The sequence below is a fragment of the Lissotriton helveticus genome, chromosome 10 (genome assembly GCF_964261635.1).
Source record: "Lissotriton helveticus chromosome 10, aLisHel1.1, whole genome shotgun sequence".
Lineage (NCBI taxonomy): Eukaryota > Metazoa > Chordata > Amphibia > Caudata > Salamandridae > Lissotriton > Lissotriton helveticus.
The window spans coordinates 1,107,973,816-1,107,993,581 of NC_136071.1; the positions used below are offsets into that span (position 1 = coordinate 1,107,973,816).

Consider the following 19,766-nt stretch of genomic DNA (forward strand, 5'->3'; position numbering starts at 1 on the left):
AGATGCAGTGTGTATCTGTGTATGAGTGCAGACGTGCTTCTGTGGTTAAGACTGACACTTTGCTTCACTGTAAGTCCCGTTTCAGGACCCTTAATAACTTTGCCCTCTTGACCAATTTACCCGTAGCCAAATTCCGCACACAGAAGTCGGGAACTGTTGGCACAGCTGTCTTTCCACCATTTGGTGCCTTTTCTTGCTTTGGTGTATTTGTATCCAGCTGTTTCTGAGATATAAGGCACAAGGGATGCTTGAATTCATCTCAGCCCCCGGGGAATTACATGGTTCATCATTTTATTCCCCTCAGATTGTCACACCAGAAAGGGATCACCATTATACAAGTCAGACCTGATCTTGCTCCAATAGGAACATTCCACCCAACCTGCCAGGCCCTCTGAGAGTGGGAAAATAAAAACATTCCTGATGAATTCAGCATTGTCGGGCCTCCTCAGTGAGGTGCGTAAGCCCTATGGCGCAGAGGACCCAAGTCACGGCATACCCGCCGCACTTAGGCCATCTCATTGAAAAAAGCAAAAAAGTGAAGGGTGGAATGGTCATATTAATTTCAGCTACTACTAATCGCTATGTGCATCATTCCAGTCTGTTGTTGTTTTGCTTACCATGCCACTCCAGAGAAGGACCAACCTGGAGGTCCGGATCAATGCCCGATTCACAGCATATCCCCATTTAGATAAATGTAGTTATCTTAAAAATCTGACATGGACCCGGCCCTCCAGGACCAATTTTGGAGAACACTGGTCTAGACCATCCTGATAGGGAAGATCCCCTTCATACAGGAACAGAAGTAACCCCAGAGCGGACTCTGTCTTTTAGGGATTGTAGTATCAGGCTATAGGATTCAAGCTGCAACCCACGGATGAGGCCAAACAAGGCTGAAACTGGCCCGAGGTTTAGTGTGTTCCTGTTCAGAGGCGACTTAACCTGTACATTTTGGCTGTAGTGTGGAAATATGCAGTTAGTTTCTGTCTATAATGTCATGGATGGGCTAAAAAATATGTAATGGAATGCCGCACAGTGTAATTATCAGCACCAGATATGAATTTAAACATTCAGTCCATTACTTTTGAGCTAAATATCTTTTGAAACTGGCTACCATCTACAGATAAAAAATTGTGAATTTGTTGCAAACAATGAAAATAAAAACAATGTGCAAGCGTTACGTAGGCTCGTGAGCAGTAGACTCCCCTACCTCTGTCTATGTCTGTGAACAGAGGGTGATAAAAGAAAAAAAAGCAGCACAGCCAGGCAGCTGATAGTGCAAGATATATAAGATGGCGGGTTCTAGTCTGCCCACATATGTAGCCCTGTAACTGGTCTTTTTACAAGTGGGGAGAGATGAAAACCAAAAAGGGGCCTTCCTTCTTACTCCTCCTGGCAAGGATCTGGGGATTTCAAATTCCAACTGAGCCTTGACAAGGTGGGGAGGTACTGGGAAGCCATCACACCTTGGTTAGGGGCTGGTAAGTCATCTTTGGACCCACCCACTTTCACCCCCCCTATCTGAATGGGAACGTGCTTCCTCAGTTCTTCCTAAAGGTTAGGCACGAATTTCTCCAACCCATCCTGATCAAGTTACTGAATCATATAAACTCTTACACACTCACCAACGTATTCATCTATCATTCAATGTTCATTGACACCTTTCGAACACGAAGGCGGGGCAGAAATTTAACTTAAAGGCGTACCCTTAACTTATGGCTTTCATACCTTCTTAGATGCTGTACTGGAAGTCAGTAATGACCTCCATAAACCATATCTCACTTTTTTGCTTAGTATTTCATTTGGTTATATATACATGTATGTAAACAAACACATCGCAGAGGCATTGAGAGTGACTCTAGGTTAAATTACATTCTTAGGAAGCATACTTTCTGGTTCTGCTTTGGCACCTTGGAGGTGCTTTGTCTGTCAAGCTTGTTGGGTCACGTTGGGCAAAGTAATATTGGAAGCCATTCAAAGACCAATACTTCACATTTTAAGACCCATAGGAATGTTAGCTCTCTACTACAGCAAACACTGCAGACTACAATTACACAGCGGAGGCTTTTCCGACAAGCGTCGTCCCCCGCAAGCAGCTGCAAACATTGGAAAATAAAATAATAAACCAGGATTATTATCATTTTATCATTTTATTTTTCTCTCCCGGGCAAGTGTCGAGTGCGATGCCATCGAGGGAGCCGTCACGGAAAGGGAGTGTTATCAGTGCGCATGTGGGTTTGGCCCGCTTTCTCAGGCCGGCCAAACCAACATGCTCATTGAAGCTGTCTTCAACCTGAGCTGAGTTGCCGGGTTGAAGAGAGCAGGCACAGGCTCCCAGTCTCTCTGGGAGCGCAAATCGAGGATGCTAAGGCCAATCCTTGACTACACAATGCATCAGAAGCAATCTGATTTGTATTTCATTTAAAGTAAGGATCTGAATGATTCTATAACTGACATGCATACATAATGTTCCAGGTATACAAAAGGTGAAAAGGTTAATGCTTTATAAAATCCAATTATTTTATACCCTTGACCTACCTGCAACAACACAGCACAGCAACCCAATAACACAACGGAAAAATACAGAACAATAAACAAATCCACAACACTACAGCACAAAAAGCAATACAGCAGAAACAAGAAAACAATGAAAAATAGGAAAAACGTTCAGCAACCCAAAACCACACAACAACACAAAACTACAATAACACAGGAACAACAACAACACAATAAAGCATGGAAAAAAAGAGAGGGACATAAAAGGGAAAGTGTTTTATTGTATGTTTAAATAACACACTAGAAAAAAACCTGTATGTATCAATATGTGATGTTACAAGATGTGCCATTACTTCATGACTTCTGATGCTGCTAACAAATAAAAATATATTAAAAAAAAAAAAACACAATAAGGCACAATATCAAGACAAAACAACACACCACAACACCCAGGAACTGTACTGTATCACACAAAAATACAACAGAGCAACACAAACAACAATAACACAATAGCAAACTAATATTTCGCAACACATCAGAGCATTGGGTGCTGAGTGGTCAGGAGTCACCTGACTGGGCACAAGACATGGCCAAAGGAAATATCCTGCATCTAAAGCTCCCCCTCACGACCGAAGGCTCTGTGCTACTGATTTTGGGGCTCGCTCTCTGTGCTCAGACAATGTTTTACAGATTTCAAGGTTATTAATTAAGGTGCAGTGCACAGACAGACCTCTGCCCTAAATGTGCAGCCTGCTGTGCACATCCAAAGAGTTCTGTTGGCCTGGGACAGAGCCTAGAGCACTCTGCACACATAGATGGTTCTATAAGGATGGATTTGGGGGCATAGACGGAACACAGCTCACAAACTGGGAACAAACCCACTGACATACATTAACAGATACATTTTCATATGCCAACACAGCCAGCATCATACAGCAACTCAATCAACATGATACACCAACACATCCCCCATCCGATGTAAATTCATGCAACAACAGAGGCCCATACACTGACCACAATGCGTCCATGAAACTAGCATCAAACACCAGCACAACCACCACCATCTTACATGTCATTTGAGATGTCATGAGTGATGTCATTGACCTGGTCATAAGTGATGTAATATGTGAGGTCATAAGCAGTGCAATGCGGGGGTGTAAGTTATAGTTAGTTAGATAGTTAGCTCAGGTAACTATAACTGCTGAACTTCTCTGGTTTTGAATGAGTGAAATCTGAGCCTAACTATAACATCCCTGTAACCTTTGGTTCTTCCAAAGAATATATATATATATATATATAAGATATGCAAATAAAAAACATTGTAAAGTTAGAAATATGCGTGACATTCCAGCAAACCTCTGAAAGTTGTCCATATCCCTGTGGCCAGGCATCTTCTTTGTGCGGATCAGTAGGATAGCTTTCCTGTGAGCTTCTGTCGCCATGACGATACACCTGGAAAAAATGTATAAATATACATTAAAATGAATGATTACAATCAATCTTTCATTTCCTTTACTAAGGCATCGGTATAATTGTATTCTCTGGAAAGTGGGTCTACAGAAAAAGCTATTTAATTAAAACAGTGAATTAAAACATGATTGAATGCCTCAGTATGTGGATTTTTACTCACAAATGTGGAAATATGTCAATATGTTGTATCTGCCACGCTCGAACCTTTAGGGAAACAAGCATTTACAATGTAATGGGTCTTGCAATGACATTATTTTGAGCTAATGGCATTGTTAATGACATTGTTTTTTCTTTCCCTTCATGAAACATTAAGCAAATGCTGTAATGAAAAATGACAATAGCTAAATTTTTTGTAACTTCAAAATCTATTGCATTGCATTTGTACTAGTTTGAGTTATCGGTATTGTAAATGGTACTGGCTTTTGTTAATGTGATATTTTTTTTACAAGGGGTGCAACCACATTGGAAACACTTTCAAATGCAATCTCGAATGCTCGCATTGGGTTTGGTGCTGGTTCAGAGAAGGATAGGTATACACTGGGATGTGCTTAGCATGCCAGATATAAAAATTTGGTTGGTGGACTTATTACAATGGGAGATCGCAGATGAACAACATATTAAGCTCACTCGCAGGAATGAATGGGGTTGTGAATGATTTGATCACTTGGGGGAACATAATCACAAACATTATAGACCCACTCAGAGACAGGTCGCCCTGACTGGACACGTCTACACTATGGGAGGCTCTGCAGGCACAACAGATTGCCAGTGGGCAGTAATGGGAGCGGGGGGCGGGGGGCAGCTATGCTTTATAGTAAATGTGCCAATACTACTTGGTGTGTGGATAAGGTAATGGTTGCTCCTGTGGAACTGATTAATTGTTTTTTTGTATGGTTGAAGTGGTTAAAACACTAATATTTCGCAGGTCTGTGAAGCATGGAATTTAAGTACGGAAGTTACTTATGGAGAAGCGTGTGGGAATGTCATTGGTTTATGGGAAAGGAGATGCACGGAAGAGAATACGATAAAAATGTGAACACAGAAAAGAGAATGAAAATGGATCTAGGAAGAATGATGTCCATGAAAATTGAACTGATGAGGACTCAAATGAAATGTTGGAATGAGCAAGAAAGCATGAGGGGAACAGGGGGTGAAAGTAGGGATGTTCAATAACTGAGGAACAGAAGGCAGTTCCTAGTTCTACTCCGCATAGTAGCCTGAACAGTGTTCCACTTAAAACACTAGATGGCTATTATTTGTATTAACTTGAATTTCCTTTTCCTGCCAGGGGTGTCGTAATGTGGTCCCTCTAGTCAGAACATCCGTGTGAATTCATTCTGAGTTTTGGTGAATGGCATTCTTCAGAGGCAGCTGCAGTCAAGGCTCATGCTGTGTGGATGTACTGAGGCATCTTGACAAACCACTCACTCCCAACAGCGTGGGTTACCTTCATGATGACTCTACATGAAAACAAACAGCACTCTGTCTTTGGAGTGTGCATGTGCAGCATTCTGGGGAAGACATTTGCCTTTGTCATGAGTTTTGGATAGAACTTCCAGTAAGTGGATGCGGTGAGGCAGTATGTACGGTCCAGCTGTATGTCCTTTCTCTTGTACACTACAGTGTTTTTCCACCAATCTTTTACCCATCATACCATCAAAGAAGCTCATACCTTTCCCTAAGATGAGTTGTAAGGGAGGGAGTGGTCCCACAAGTCCATGGAGTGGTGGACCTTTTATTTCAAGCGCGTAGTGGAGCCATGCTGGGATACTGAGCCCACTGAGGTCTTCCGGAAGGTGAAATAAGTTTCTAGGAGGGAAGAACAATATGACGCATTGAAGCTCCTGGAAACCTGAACCTGCTGCCTCCCTTCTCCCAACCACCTCACTACACCACAGCCCCGGGGAATGTTCAGTGGTGCTTTCTCTTGTCTAGTGATGTACGCCTGTTTGATAGCGCACCATCAAGGGGCCGAAAGACAGTACTCATCTTCCTTGAAAGGAGTGCCCTCTCCTCAGCGCCCAACTCTCTCACATGCCCTCCGTATGGACCTGCATGTATGAGGGCTACCTCCCTATGGTTTCACTGCGTCCACTCACCATCTGCCATAGGGCGGCCCCTCTGCTGCAACCTTCGCTCCCAATCTCACTGTACAACAGTACAACCGGAGCAGCACACAGCAGCTGGCAACTGCTTCCTGCCATGTGACCTCTCTGCCGGCCTCCCTCCTGCCCCTTTCTCGCACAGCACCCAGCCTCCAGCGGCGCTCGATGGCCAGCGCTGCTGCTCCCTTACAGAACACAGAAATCCTCTTTCTTCAATGTCAAGTAATTTGAACTACCTTTGTCACAAACGTAAAAACGTAACTTTATAACAGCCATTTTTACACAATTTAAACCCCAGATGTGCGAGACTTTCATCCTACAACGTGTCTTTATTTCCAAGGACAAATGAATTACTTTTTGGTGTTCCATGCTATAAACGTAATGCCATCGAAAAATTGTTTGTTTGCATGAGTGATTTATTGATACATAACTACAATCCTCGCCTCCCTTGTATGTACGTGCCTTGCTTGAAACCCATTATGTTCTCATTGGTCCCACATTTGTTTGACCTCGCTTCTCACGGTGTGTGGCTGCGCTAAGGGAGCACTAATAAAACACGTTCTACAAACAGTGCTTCTTTGTTACCGCCCTGTCTCCTTTTGGGATGGCCTATCCGGACTGGATCCTTTTTTTCACGGCTTGTTTATATAACGCGCCTCCTTTAAATAAGAAATTCCTTAATGACAGCCGAAAAGCAGACGATCCAGTCCGGATAGGCCGGACGAAAAGTAGAAAGGGCAGTAACAAAGAAGTCTCATTTCCAATCGGAGGCCACCGTTTACCATAAACGATGACGCCATCCAATGAAAATGAAGGGCGGGGCTTCAAGCCCCCTTCTGAAATTTCCTCTCTCACAATATGTCTCGCAGATCGAGCAGCGCATGCGCGCTGCAATGCTAGGCGAGACCTAAGAAGGTGGGAATGTGCTTGTTCAGAGGAAGAGAGGTGAAGTGGTGGGAGTTGCAGAATGCAATGAATACCTGTTATTTGACTGTGCTGTTAAATAATGTTTGATTTTATTGTGTCTAGTTAGCATAACTAGGCTTTAGTTAACATGACAAGGCCTACTCAGCCTGCACTGACATTCATTTAACAGTGGCAGAAAAAATTGTGCTATAAAAGTACATGAACGAGTTTCCTATGTGAACATGTTTTGCTTCTGTGGGGTTCCATTTCCGAAAATAAGTAAATAGAATTCATTTCACTGTGCTGTTTATTTATCAAGATTACAATTATTAATTTGTGTTCCTGAGAAGGAAGCCTTGAGTAGAATCTTTCTGTATTTGCAACAAATTTAAGTTATTTCCTCAAGTCAGCTGTAGGAACCGTTCATCACTTGTACTGTCTATTGTTTTTATATGATGCACAAATGTCATGTCATTTCCTTTATTTCTTATGTACGCCTTATTATAATTATGTATGAAAATAGGTGTTTAGAAATGTTTTTTATTTGATGGATCATATTTGTTCGTTTGAAACGCCATTTGTTAACGAGTATGTAACTTTATTAGTACCGTCCTATTCTGTCAGATCTCGCCATGTAAAGTGTGTGAATTTCACGGCCTAAAACCTATAAAATGTGCCCTTTTTAGGTTTTGCCTGGCGAAAAGATGCGCTCTGCGCATCTTTTTCGCGCAGGCGAAAACCTAATGAGAACTGTAGTGTGGGTTTGGGTCGGCCCTCGTCATTCATTGGCTGGCTCCATAAATGGAGCCTAGCCATTGGACGAGGGGCCTGTCCGTCAATGCCGGACCAGATTCGGGGGCGTTCCCGAGATTCTTTGGCTTTTGCCGACGTCAAGCGACGTCAGCCGAAAGCCGGGAACGCCCCTGAATCTGGTCCGGCATTGCCGGCGCCTGCCTTCCTGCTTCCTGTGGAATCGCCCCTTCCGACTGTACAACCCCCACATCTGGGATTTCACTCGCTGGCTCCGCGGGCTGTTGCTGATGTTGTGCATCGGGGGTTGCGGGCCTGTCTCGCAGCTCGAGCCCGAGCCGCTGCTGCTGCTGAAGCTGCTGCAATCTTAGGCACCATATCCGTGTCACTTTCACCTTCACCTTCGCCTTCACTGCTCCCAGCAAGGTAGGTTCTTATCCTGTTCCCTTCACTCGCCTTAGGAATTGCTTTATAAATATAACGAAGGACCGCCAAACTGATAACAGTGCTGAGAGCGGTTATTCTATTATATGCCGGTTTCTCAGTTTCTTGGCATTTATTCTCTGGCAGACCCATCTCCAAATCAAGGGGCTCTATATTAGCATCCGCATTTATGGCATCAAACCATTTCTTCAAAAGGATTTGTCAACGTTGCTTAGGTTGGCCGTTGGAGCCCTGAGCTTGTGTGCATTACGGTCTCAGTCAACCGCCATCTTGCTTCCTCGGTGCAAACGGAGGATCTCTCACTTCCCTGGTCCCCGCTGAGCCACAGGAAACCCTACCAGGACCCACACACTGCTTCCGGTTCCAGGCAGGACGATGACCTACAGAAAGGGAAGACGGATTACTTACTGATTGAAGATGGGACCTAATGCTATTCAGGAAATTTACAATTGTTGCACGCTGCCCAACTTCGGCTCCTCGCTCTGCCATCCACCCTGGTGAATGGTCAGTGCTGCGGTGAAAGAGCACCAGAGATCACTGCTAGCACCATCCCACCATCCAGGGTAGGAGTTCTACCGGAATCCACCCGAAGATCAACTTCACGGACCCAATGCAGCAGTCTCCTACCTGATCATCCTTACTCCGCCCTTCAGCAGCTTTGGTGGTGCAAGCAACCACCGTGAGCCACTCCAGCCCATATAACAGCTGCGAACGTGAAGTCACAGAAGTGTTCCTGCTGACTTACGCCTGGACTATCTCTTCTCCGAGTCTTACATCGTTAATCTGTGCGCAGGCTACCACCTGGAGACCTGCGAAGGGGGTGAGTGTGGCATGAGGGGCTAAACCCTTATCTGTATGTTTAGCATGCCCTTCTCTGTCAGGGGCAGGTGACCACAACTGTCAATGGTGGAAGCTGACATGTCATGGAGCAACCTCCCGCGTCCTCTCTCCATCTCCCTCCTCATCTTGGCTTCTTTTTCTATCTTTTACTCTTTCTGTTTTCTGCCTTCTCACTCCATTCTGCCCTTACTTTTCTTCCTGCCTTCCCTCTCTCTTGATCTCTCTCTCATGCGTCCTCTCTCCTCCTCCTTATCTATCATGCTTCTCTCTCTTGCACTCTCTCGCGTGCCTTTCCTCTCTATTTGCCTTCTCTCACTCTCTTCTTTCAGTCACCAACTCTCTCTCCTTCTTTTCTTGCCCTCTCTCCTTTTTCATCTCTCTCTTCTTCCTACCCTTCATTTCCATCTCTCCATCTCTCTCTCCTTCTTGTCTTTCTTCACAATTAACTCTGAGGGCCTGATGTACATTGCCAGACAAGGGGGGGGCTCTCTGTGTGTGGGCGGGGGGCTCTCTGTGTGTGGGGGGGCTCTCAGTGTGTGGGGGAGGCTATCAGTGTGTGGGGGAGGCTCTCAGTGTGTGGGGGAGGCTCTCAGTGTGTGGGGGGGCTCTCAGTGTGTGGGGGGGCTCTCAGTGTGTGGGGGAGGCTCGCAGTGTGTGGAGAAGGCTCGCAGTGTGTGGAGGGAGCTCGCAGTGTGTGTGGGGGGCTCGTAGTGTGTGGGGGGCTCGCAGTGTGTGGGGGGGCTCTGTGTGGGTGTGTGTTGGGGGGCTCTCTGTAGGTGTTTGTGGGTGTCATTTGCGAAAGATAAAGCTAGTGGCATTGCAAATGACAATGCCATTTATTTATGTTAAAAAAAACATAAATAAAAATGTCAAGAGCATTGCCAATAGCTCAAACTTTAACAAAGGCAAAACCATTGCATTGTAAATGCTTGTTAGGTTTTGCCTGGCGAAAAGATGCGCTCTGCGCATCTTTTTCGCGCAGGCGAAAACCTAATGAGAACTGTAGTGTGGGTTTGGGTCGGCCCTCGTCATTTATTGGCTGGCTCCATAAATGGAGCATAGCCATTGGACGAGGGGCCTGTCCGTCAATGCCGGACCAGATTCGGGGGCGTTCCCGAGATTCTTTGGCTTTTGCCGACGTCACGCGACGTCAGCCGAAAGCCGGGAACGCCCCCGAATCTGGTCCGGCATTGCCGGCACTTCTGCGTCTCTCCACCCCCCTTTCCCGCCCCCTCCCGCTTGTTCTTCATTGAAATGAATAGCTCGGGAATACCTTTAGTTGTCTTGGATGTCTCGAGCGCTGTATTCCCCTTCAAGCGGGAGGTGCCTTTCCCAATTCTGTCAGACTCTTTGACACGGGTTTCCCCTCGAGTGTTATCCTTCACGGCACTCAATGCTTTAGGTGCTGCAGCGGTAGCTCGCATTGGTGTAGTTACACTGTCTGCACCCGAAATTTGTAATAATTCCGGCTCCCCCTGCTTCTCGGAATCAATGGCCCCCTGGCCACGACCTCTCCGACCTTTGGGAGGCATTCTGTGAGAGCACGCCGACTTTCCGGTAGAGACGCCGTTTTCCGTAGTCCGACTGCACCAGGTGTGTCGTCTTGCGAGAACCGCCCACAGCCTCCACCGCAGCTGCTGCAGTCTCCGCGGTCCGGCGCCAGCTCTGGCTTCAATCTGCACCGCAACCAAAGGTGAGCACATCAATGTTCAGTTATAAAGCAGTTTCTTAAGAATAATAATTTCCTTAAATTTTCAAACGGATTCTGAGCCCCCGCTCGCAGTAAGAAACGGCCCGGCAGCTTCTGATGTGTCTCCGCACCAATATCAGCGGTCAGACGCCGATGTCCACGAGGTCCAGCAGGAGCAGCTTGCTCACGCGACCGACGCGGTCGCCATCTTGCCTCTAGCCAAAAAGGCAACATTTTCATGGAAACGAAAGTGAAGTGTGAAGTTCTGATTTATTTTAAGCACATTTTACAGCACTATAAAATAGAGTTCACATACAGTTGCTGGGAGTCACAGGTTGTCTCACTCATTGAAACGTTTACTAGTGTGGCAGAAGTGAAGGCAACGTTGGATGACAAACTTGGAAAGACAAGTCCAGGAAGGAAAGGAGCTGACGTCACTGGTGGTGAAGGATGAGGTGGGTAAAGTGTTGTGAGGATGTTCAGTTAAGGGTGAATATCTCCTTGTTCAGTCCTGCGCTCTCCTTGTTCAGTATTTTAGGGGGAACAAAAACATTGAAAATCTCACGGAAATAAAACTCAAAGTACAAATGTGGAATTGAAGTCTAGCATTGCTGATTATAAAATATTACTTAGCATGGTGGAATTAAAACGTACATGGTTCTGGGGTAAGTCTATTTGTTCAGTGTTTATCAGAGAGAGCATGCCTGCTGGCCAGTATGAATGAAAACATCCCAGCAAGGCGGTTCATAGTTTCGCCTGTAGTGAGGTTAATTCACATGTGAGGCAACAAAAGACTTGTCTTTATCTCATAAGTTCAAATAGCAGGAGCCTTTTAGAGATTTTAGAATGGATTGTGTGAACCTTCAGCGTGGGAGGGCCTGAATTCATTACTGAATTACTTATAGGGAGGTGCTCAGTTGTTGGTGGCTGTTGGATTCAGTAACTCCATCATACAGAAAAGTAATCTCTATAGATTAGGCATTTTAGTGGATTGCCAAGCATAATTTATGAGCTAAAGTACCTTTTACCCTACATTAAAAGAACATTGCAAGTCCCGGAGTAGTTCCGTAACCAACGAAAGGAACATGCCTTTTATTTCGTAGAGCTGTTTAGACTATTATTCTTCCCCAAGAATAGCTTAAATGCTCTTCTTTCATTAATAGGCAAATAATATAATACGGTTGCAGATGTATAGAATAAACACATCAATATGTGGCTGATAATTTGTGGTAGAAACATATAGGCAGTATTAGGTACGTCACTTTAACAGGCATTTTAGTATTGTGCTAACCTGCAGAAAGATACAAGGTTCAAGGTAATGAATGAACTCTTGTGGTGAAAACATTTAAATAAATTAAAAACAACTAAATTAGTAAACTTAATCATAAAGTGTACTTTTTATTTAAATTCACCTGCATAGTTCAGCAAAAGTTGGCAGACGGACAAGATTTCTTTAAAGTTTTTTGATGTAATAGGAAGTCCAAGATTTAACTATTACAAAAACTGATATCTTGGGTATTATATTTTGAATGTACTGATAATTTTGAACATTTACAGCCTCGAGAGGTTGCTAAAATAGAGAGCTGGAGTTTAAATTCTCTTGGTAAATTGGCACGGAAGGAATTTCCAATTAGAGGCCATGAGACGTTGAATTGCAGCTTATAAAGCAGACTGCACGTTCTCTCCAAGCTTGATGTAGGCAGTTTGTAGAGAGACAGGATTGCATTAGTCCACTTCTGCGATCAAACATCTGCGGGATGGAAGCCCTGTGGCTCTTGGAGTGCCCTGACCCAATTTGTCCAATGCATCAGCAAATTGCACACCCAGACACCTGTATTCCGGGACAAAACGTTACACATGTGCCTGTGATTGATACAACATCTGCCTACCTGTTTCCATGGGCATAATTTCACTCCTGGAACCCATTTGTCTCCTTAAATTCAGTTTCACATCGGGTCATATGGCTGGCACTATTTCACACCCGGTAACCTATCTGCCGGTGATTGAATTCACGCATTGTAATCGGTTTCCCTGAATTTGATTTTATACTGTCTCCCTTAGATCAGTTTTCACACCTGGACACCTTTCTTCCTGTTTGCAGTTTTAAACCAGGATGTTGATTCCCATGGATCCAATTTAACACCTGGCATAACTTCTCACTGGGTGATCTGTCTTCATTACACAGTTTCACACCAGGTCGTCTTTTGGCTTGGCACGATTTCACACACTGGTCACCTGTATTCTTTGAACAGTTTGTATCCAAGTCCTATGAACAAGGGTCCCCTTACAGTTGGTTAATGAGATTAAGGAGGAAAGTATCAAATTACATTTAATGTTCATTAGGAGACAAATGTTGAAACAGCTCTGTAGGAAGATACTCAGTTGAAACTTTACAAAAAGCTGTACGCAGAATCCAAAGAGTAACCTGAAAGGAAGCAGTAAGAGGAGAAAGCAAGAATGAGATGTTGACAAATCAATTGAAAGTAATCATTCCATTCAGTAGGCCATCTTATAAAATATTGAACAACTTTAGAATATTTTGGAGGTCGTTTTTAGGTTTTGCTTGGCAATGCGTACGAAGTACGCATGCGCTAGCAAAATCTAATGTCTCACAGTGGGGAACAGGGACTCGCCCCCTCCTCCCATTGGCTAGCTCCATAAATGGAGGCTAGCCATTGGGAGACGGCTCTGTCCGTCAATCCCGGACCAGATTCGGGGGCGTTCCCGAGAATTTTTCCCTTTTGGTGACGTCAGCCGAAAGCCTGTTCTCGGGAACGCCCCCGAATCTGGTCCGGCATTGCCGGCACCCGCCTTCCTGCTCGGGCCGTGAGAAGGAACCTCACTTAGAGCGCGTGGAGCGCTTTTGCTGACCTCTAAAGCCGGTGCCCACCCGGCATTGTCCCTTTGTTTCCCCGCCGCGGCCCCCGAAGCGTGGAGCGCTTTTGCTGACCTCTAAAGCCGGTGCCCACCCGGCATTGTCCCTTTGTTTCCCCGCCGCGGCCCCCGAAGCAGAGTTCCCCAGGCGAAGGAAGCAGCCGCCCGTCTCCGGCCAGGGCCGCGCTGGGATTGGCCCAGCCGGCCGAGCCTCCGCCGCGTCATCGGGAGGAGGAGTGGAGAGCAGGAAGCAAGAGATCTGCTGGAAGATGTCCAGGTGAGTGCTCTTTTTTTTTGTTTCTTGCCTTCTTGTTTTAGAGCGCGTGGATCACCCTGCCCAGGCTGCCCTCACCCTCTCTAACACCACGCAGAGCCAGCGTCGCTTGCTTGGGAGACACCCCAAAACGTTCAGCGCCCTATTAAAGCCCCCTCCCCTTGTGTGGTACCGGCGTGAAGAATGTGCGTCCCTCCCTCTTGGGCTCTGTAAATGCACGTTTTAACCTCTCAAAAAATGAACACTGTCCCAATAATAGAGTCTTTAGGGAGAGTTATGGGGTTCGGGTACGGACGAGACCGCAACGGAGGGCAAACAAGGGGAAAACAACCGGAAGTGCCCCTGAGCTGAGATTCTACTTGGATATGAAGTGGATGGCCTAAAAACGACCTCCAAAATATTCTAAAGTTGTTCAATATTTTATAAGATGGCCTACTGAATGGAATGATTACTTTCAATTGATTTGTCAACATCTCATTCTTGCTTTCTCCTCTTACTGCTTCCTTTCAGGTTACTCTTTGGATTCTGCCTACAGCTTTTTGTAAAGTTTCAACTGAGTATCTTCCTACAGAGCTGTTTCAACATTTGTCTCCTAATGAACATTAAATGTAATTTGATACTTTCCTCCTTAATCTCATTAACCGACTGTAAGGGGACCCTTGTTCATAGGACTTGGATACAAACTGTTCAAAGAATACAGGTGACCAGTGTGTGAAATCGTGCCAAGCCAAAAGACGACCTGGTGTGAAACTGTGTAATGAAGACAGATCACCCAGTGAGAAGTTATGCCAGGTGTTAAATTGGATCCATGGGAATCAACATCCTGGTTTAAAACTGCAAACAGGAAGAAAGGTGTCCAGGTGTGAAAACTGATCTAAGGGAGACAGTATAAAATCAAATTCAGGGAAACCGATTACAATGCGTGAATTCAATCACCGGCAGATAGGTTACCGGGTGTGAAATAGTGCCAGCCATATGACCCGATGTGAAACTGAATTTAAGGAGACAAATGGGTTCCAGGAGTGAAATTATGCCCATGGAAACAGGTAGGCAGATGTTGTATCAATCACAGGCACATGTGTAACGTTTTGTCCCGGAATACAGGTGTCTGGGTGTGCAATTTGCTGATGCATTGGACAAATTGGGTCAGGGCACTCCAAGAGCCACAGGGCTTCCATCCCGCAGATGTTTGATCGCAGAAGTGGACTAATGCAATCCTGTCTCTCTACAAACTACCTACATCAAGCTTGGAGAGAACGTGCAGTCTGCTTTATAAGCTGCAATTCAACGTCTCATGGCCTCTAATTGGAAATTCCTTCCGTGCCAATTTACCAAGAGAATTTAAACTCCAGCTCTCTATCTTAGCAACCTCTCGAGGCTGTAAATGTTCAAAATTATCAGTACATTCAAAATATAATACCCAAGATATCAGTTTTTGTAATAGTTAAATCTTGGACTTCCTATTACATCAAAAAACTTTAAAGAAATCTTGTCCGTCTGCCAACTTTTGCTGAACTATGCAGGTGAATTTAAATAAAAAGTACACTTTATGATTAAGTTTACTAATTTAGTTGTTTTTAATTTATTTAAATGTTTTCACCACAAGAGTTCATTCATTACCTTGAACCTTGTATCTTTCTGCAGGTTAGCACAATACTAAAATGCCTGTTAAAGTGACGTACCTAATACTGCCTATATGTTTCTACCACAAATTATCAGCCACATATTGATGTGTTTATTCTATACATCTGCAACCGTATTATATTATTTGCCTATTAATGAAAGAAGAGCATTTAAGCTATTCTTGGGGAAGAATAATAGTCTGAACAGCTCTACGAAATAAAAGGCATGTTCCTTTCGTTGGTTACGGAACTACTCCGGGACTTGCAATGTTCTTTTAATGTAGGGTAAAAGGTACTTTAGCTCATAAATTATGCTTGGCAATCCACTAAAATGCCTAATCTATAGAGATTACTTTTCTGTATGATGGAGTTACTGAATCCAACAGCCACCAACAACTGAGCACCTCCCTATAAGTAATTCAGTAATGAATTCAGGCCCTCCCACGCTGAAGGTTCACACAATCCATTCTAAAATCTCTAAAAGGCTCCTGCTATTTGAACTTATGAGATAAAGACAAGTCTTTTGTTGCCTCACATGTGAATTAACCTCACTACAGGCGAAACTATGAACCGCCTTGCTGGGATGTTTTCATTCATACTGGCCAGCAGGCATGCTCTCTCTGATAAACACTGAACAAATAGACTTACCCCAGAACCATGTACGTTTTAATTCCACCATGCTAAGTAATATTTTATAATCAGCAATGCTAGACTTCAATTCCACATTTGTACTTTGAGTTTTATTTCCGTGAGATTTTCAATGTTTTTGTTCCCCCTAAAATACTGAACAAGGAGAGCGCAGGACTGAACAAGGAGATATTCACCCTTAACTGAACATCCTCACAACACTTTACCCACCTCATCCTTCACCACCAGTGACGTCAGCTCCTTTCCTTCCTGGACTTGTCTTTCCAAGTTTGTCATCCAACGTTGCCTTCACTTCTGCCACACTAGTAAACGTTTCAATGAGTGAGACAACCTGTGACTCCCAGCAACTGTATGTGAACTCTATTTTATAGTGCTGTAAAATGTGCTTAAAATAAATCAGAACTTCACACTTCACTTTCGTTTCCATGAAAATGTTGCCTTTTTGGCTAGAGGCAAGATGGCGACCGCGTCGGTCGCGTGAGCAAGCTGCTCCTGCTGGACCTCGTGGACATCGGCGTCTGACCGCTGATATTGGTGCGGAGACACATCAGAAGCTGCCGGGCCGTTTCTTACTGCGAGCGGGGGCTCAGAATCCGTTTGAAAATTTAAGGAAATTATTATTCTTAAGAAACTGCTTTATAACTGAACATTGATGTGCTCACCTTTGGTTGCGGTGCTGATTGAAGCCAGAGCTGGCGCCGGACCGCGGAGACTGCAGCAGCTGCGGTGGAGGCTGTGGGCGGTTCTCGCAAGACGACACACCTGGTGCAGTCGGACTACGGAAAACGGCGTCTCTACCGGAAAGTCGGCGTGCTCTCACAGAATGCCTCCCAAAGGTCGGAGAGGTCGTGGCCAGGGGGCCATTGATTCCGAGAAGCAGGGGGAGCCGGAATTATTACAAATTTCGGGTGCAGACAGTGTAACTACACCAATGCGAGCTACCGCTGCAGCACCTAAAGCATTGAGTGCCGTGAAGGATAACACTCTAGGGGAAACCCGTGTCAAAGAGTCTGACAGAATTGGGAAAGGCACCTCCCGCTTGAAGGGGAATACAGCGCTCGAGACATCCAAGACAACTAAAGGTATTCCCGAGCTATTCATTTCAATGAAGAACAAGCGGGAGGGGGCGGGAAAGGGGGGTGGAGAGACGCAGAAGTGCCGGCAATGCCGGACCAGATTCGGGGGCGTTCCCGGCTTTCGGCTGACGTCGCGTGACGTCGGCAAAAGCCAAAGAATCTCGGGAACGCCCCCAAATCTGGTCCGGCATTGACGGACAGGCCCCTCGTCCAATGGCTATGCTCCATTTATGGAGCCAGCCAATAAATGACGAGGGCCGACCCAAACCCACACTACAGTTCTCATTAGGTTTTCGCCTGCGCGAAAAAGATGCGCAGAGCGCATGCGCTAGCAAAATCTAATGTCTTGCAGTGGGGAACAGGGACTCGCCCCCTCCTCCCATTGGCTAGCTCCATAAATGGAGGCTAGCCATTGGGAGACGGCTCTGTCCGTCAATCCCGGACCAGATTCGGGGGCGTTCCCGAGAATTTTTCCCTTTTGGTGACGTCAGCCGAAAGCCTGTTCTCGGGAACGCCCCCGAATCTGGTCCGGCATTGCCGGCACCCGCCTTCCTGCTCGGGCCGTGAGAAGGAACCTCACTTAGAGCGCGTGGAGCGCTTTTGCTGACCTCTAAAGCCGGTGCCCACCCGGCATTGTCCCTTTGTTTCCCCGCCGCGGCCCCCGAAGCGTGGAGCGCTTTTGCTGACCTCTAAAGCCGGTTCCCACCCGGCATTGTCCCTTTGTTTCCCCGCCGCGGCCCCCGAAGCAGAGTTCCCCAGGCGAAGGAAGCAGCCGTCCGTCTCCGGCCAGGGCCGCGCTGGGATTGGCCCAGCCGGCAGAGCCTCCGCCGCGTCATCGGGAGGAGGAGTGGAGAGCAGGAAGCAAGAGATCTGCTGGAAGATGTCCAGGTGAGTGCTCTTTTTTTTTGTTTCTTGCCTTCTTGTTTTAGAGCGCGTGGATCACCCTGCCCAGGCTGCCCTCACCCTCTCTAACACCACGCAGAGCCAGCGTCGCTTGCTTGGGAGACACCCCAAAACGTTCAGCGCCCTATTAAAGCCCCCTCCCCTTGTGTGGTACCGGCGTGAAGAATGTGCGTCCCTCCCTCTTGGGCTCTGTAAATGCACGTTTTAACCTCTCAAAAAATGAACACTGTCCCAATAATAGAGTCTTTAGGGAGAGTTATGGGGTTCGGGTACGGACGAGACCGCAACGGAGGGCAAACAAGGGGAAAACAACCGGAAGTGCCCCTGAGCTGAGATTCTACTTGGATATGAAGTGGATGGCGGGAAAGCGACGCAGAGACTCTCTTAGATACATGCATTGATTAAAAAGAGGGTCGAGGGGGGTAAGGGGCCGCTGAGTTGTGAGCTGCAAGTGCCTGGCGTTTATGTGTGGTGGAAAAGTAATACCGTGAGTGGGGTTCTGCTTCGTGTTGCACGGCACGTGGTAGGTGAATATTTCATTTACCAAATCCCCATTTCCAGCATTTGCCGTATTTAACTATGTATTTGCTGTGGTTATAAAGCGCCACTGGCTGCCCCCACGCCTCTTCGGAGCGCTGGACTGGTCAAGCTATGGCTGTGGGTTGAGGTCAGATATTCTGAGTTACTCTCCTGTAAATTTCAGCTCCGCTGTCGACAGCCGGTGTGAACAGTTCAGCTGTGGGTGGATGAATGGAGTGCAAGTTTTGGATTCCGGCTTGTGGTCAGCGCATTCCGTCATTTTAGGCCTATATCTTACACTTGCCTGCGTCTGTTTCCTCCTGCGAAACCTTTTTTGGCTGATGGGTACGTGGCAGCCATTTAATCCTGGCTCGTGTGGCAGCTCAACTTTCTCCACATATTCAGGTCTTTTCTAGTGGCGCTTACATATGCTTAGAAGTAGGCCCCAGGATAGCAGCATAACCCCAAATGACCCCCCCCCCCCTTGCAGAATGGGAAGAGGGGGCCCCCAGTCTCCCATAGCTCACCGGTCGATATTTATTGGCCTTGGGCTGATGGTGGCCCTCAGCAGATATATGGGGGCTCTGAAGTGTTGGGAGTCCCCCTCCTCTACAGGGGCCTGCCTTACGCCCATTGCTTGCCTTTCATTGCGTGTGTCATTTGCGAGAGATAAAGCTAGTGGCATTGTAAATGACAATGCCATTTATTTATGTTAAAAAAACATAAATAAAAATAATGTCAAGAGCAATGCCAATAGCTCTAACATTAACACAGGCAAAACCATTGCATTGTAAATGCTTGTTGGAAGATGTGACAGACATTTTGCTTACTTCTCGAAGGCGGACTCCATGTTTGTCAGTCAGTTGATTTATATTCAGACTTCTCATGCTTTACCAACTGTGAACACTATGTTCTAGTCTGTCTATTGATTTATACTTAATGCTCCTTTGACTTTTGAACAGAGCAAATTTTATGTTAGCTGAACTACATTTTGGTTCTGGTTTTTTACTTGCTTTAGAGAACTACCTTATGTTGATCCTATCACATTTACATTATTTGATACATTATTGATGGTGAATTAAATTTGACTACTATCTGCATTTTGTCTTCTGTATTGATTCTTAAATTTAAGTAAACCTTTATGGTTTTGAA

The 19,766-nt window shown here is 45.7% G+C and overlaps 1 protein-coding gene across 4 annotated transcripts in view; it reads right to left on the reverse strand.

Annotated features, from left to right (window-relative positions):
* The window catches only part of ACP3 (acid phosphatase 3), a 291,855-nt gene that overhangs the window by 229,958 nt on the left and 42,131 nt on the right, over positions 1-19,766 (reverse strand). For 3 of the 4 annotated variants that reach the window (XM_078663872.1, XM_078663873.1, XM_078663870.1), the window contains exon 2: positions 3,850-3,945. In XM_078663872.1, coding sequence (XP_078519998.1) covers positions 3,850-3,945 — 96 coding nt within the window. Of the gene's footprint in view, positions 1-3,849; positions 3,946-5,635; positions 5,771-19,766 lie in introns of those variants that run through there. The other variant, XM_078663871.1, reaches the window with a different exon arrangement.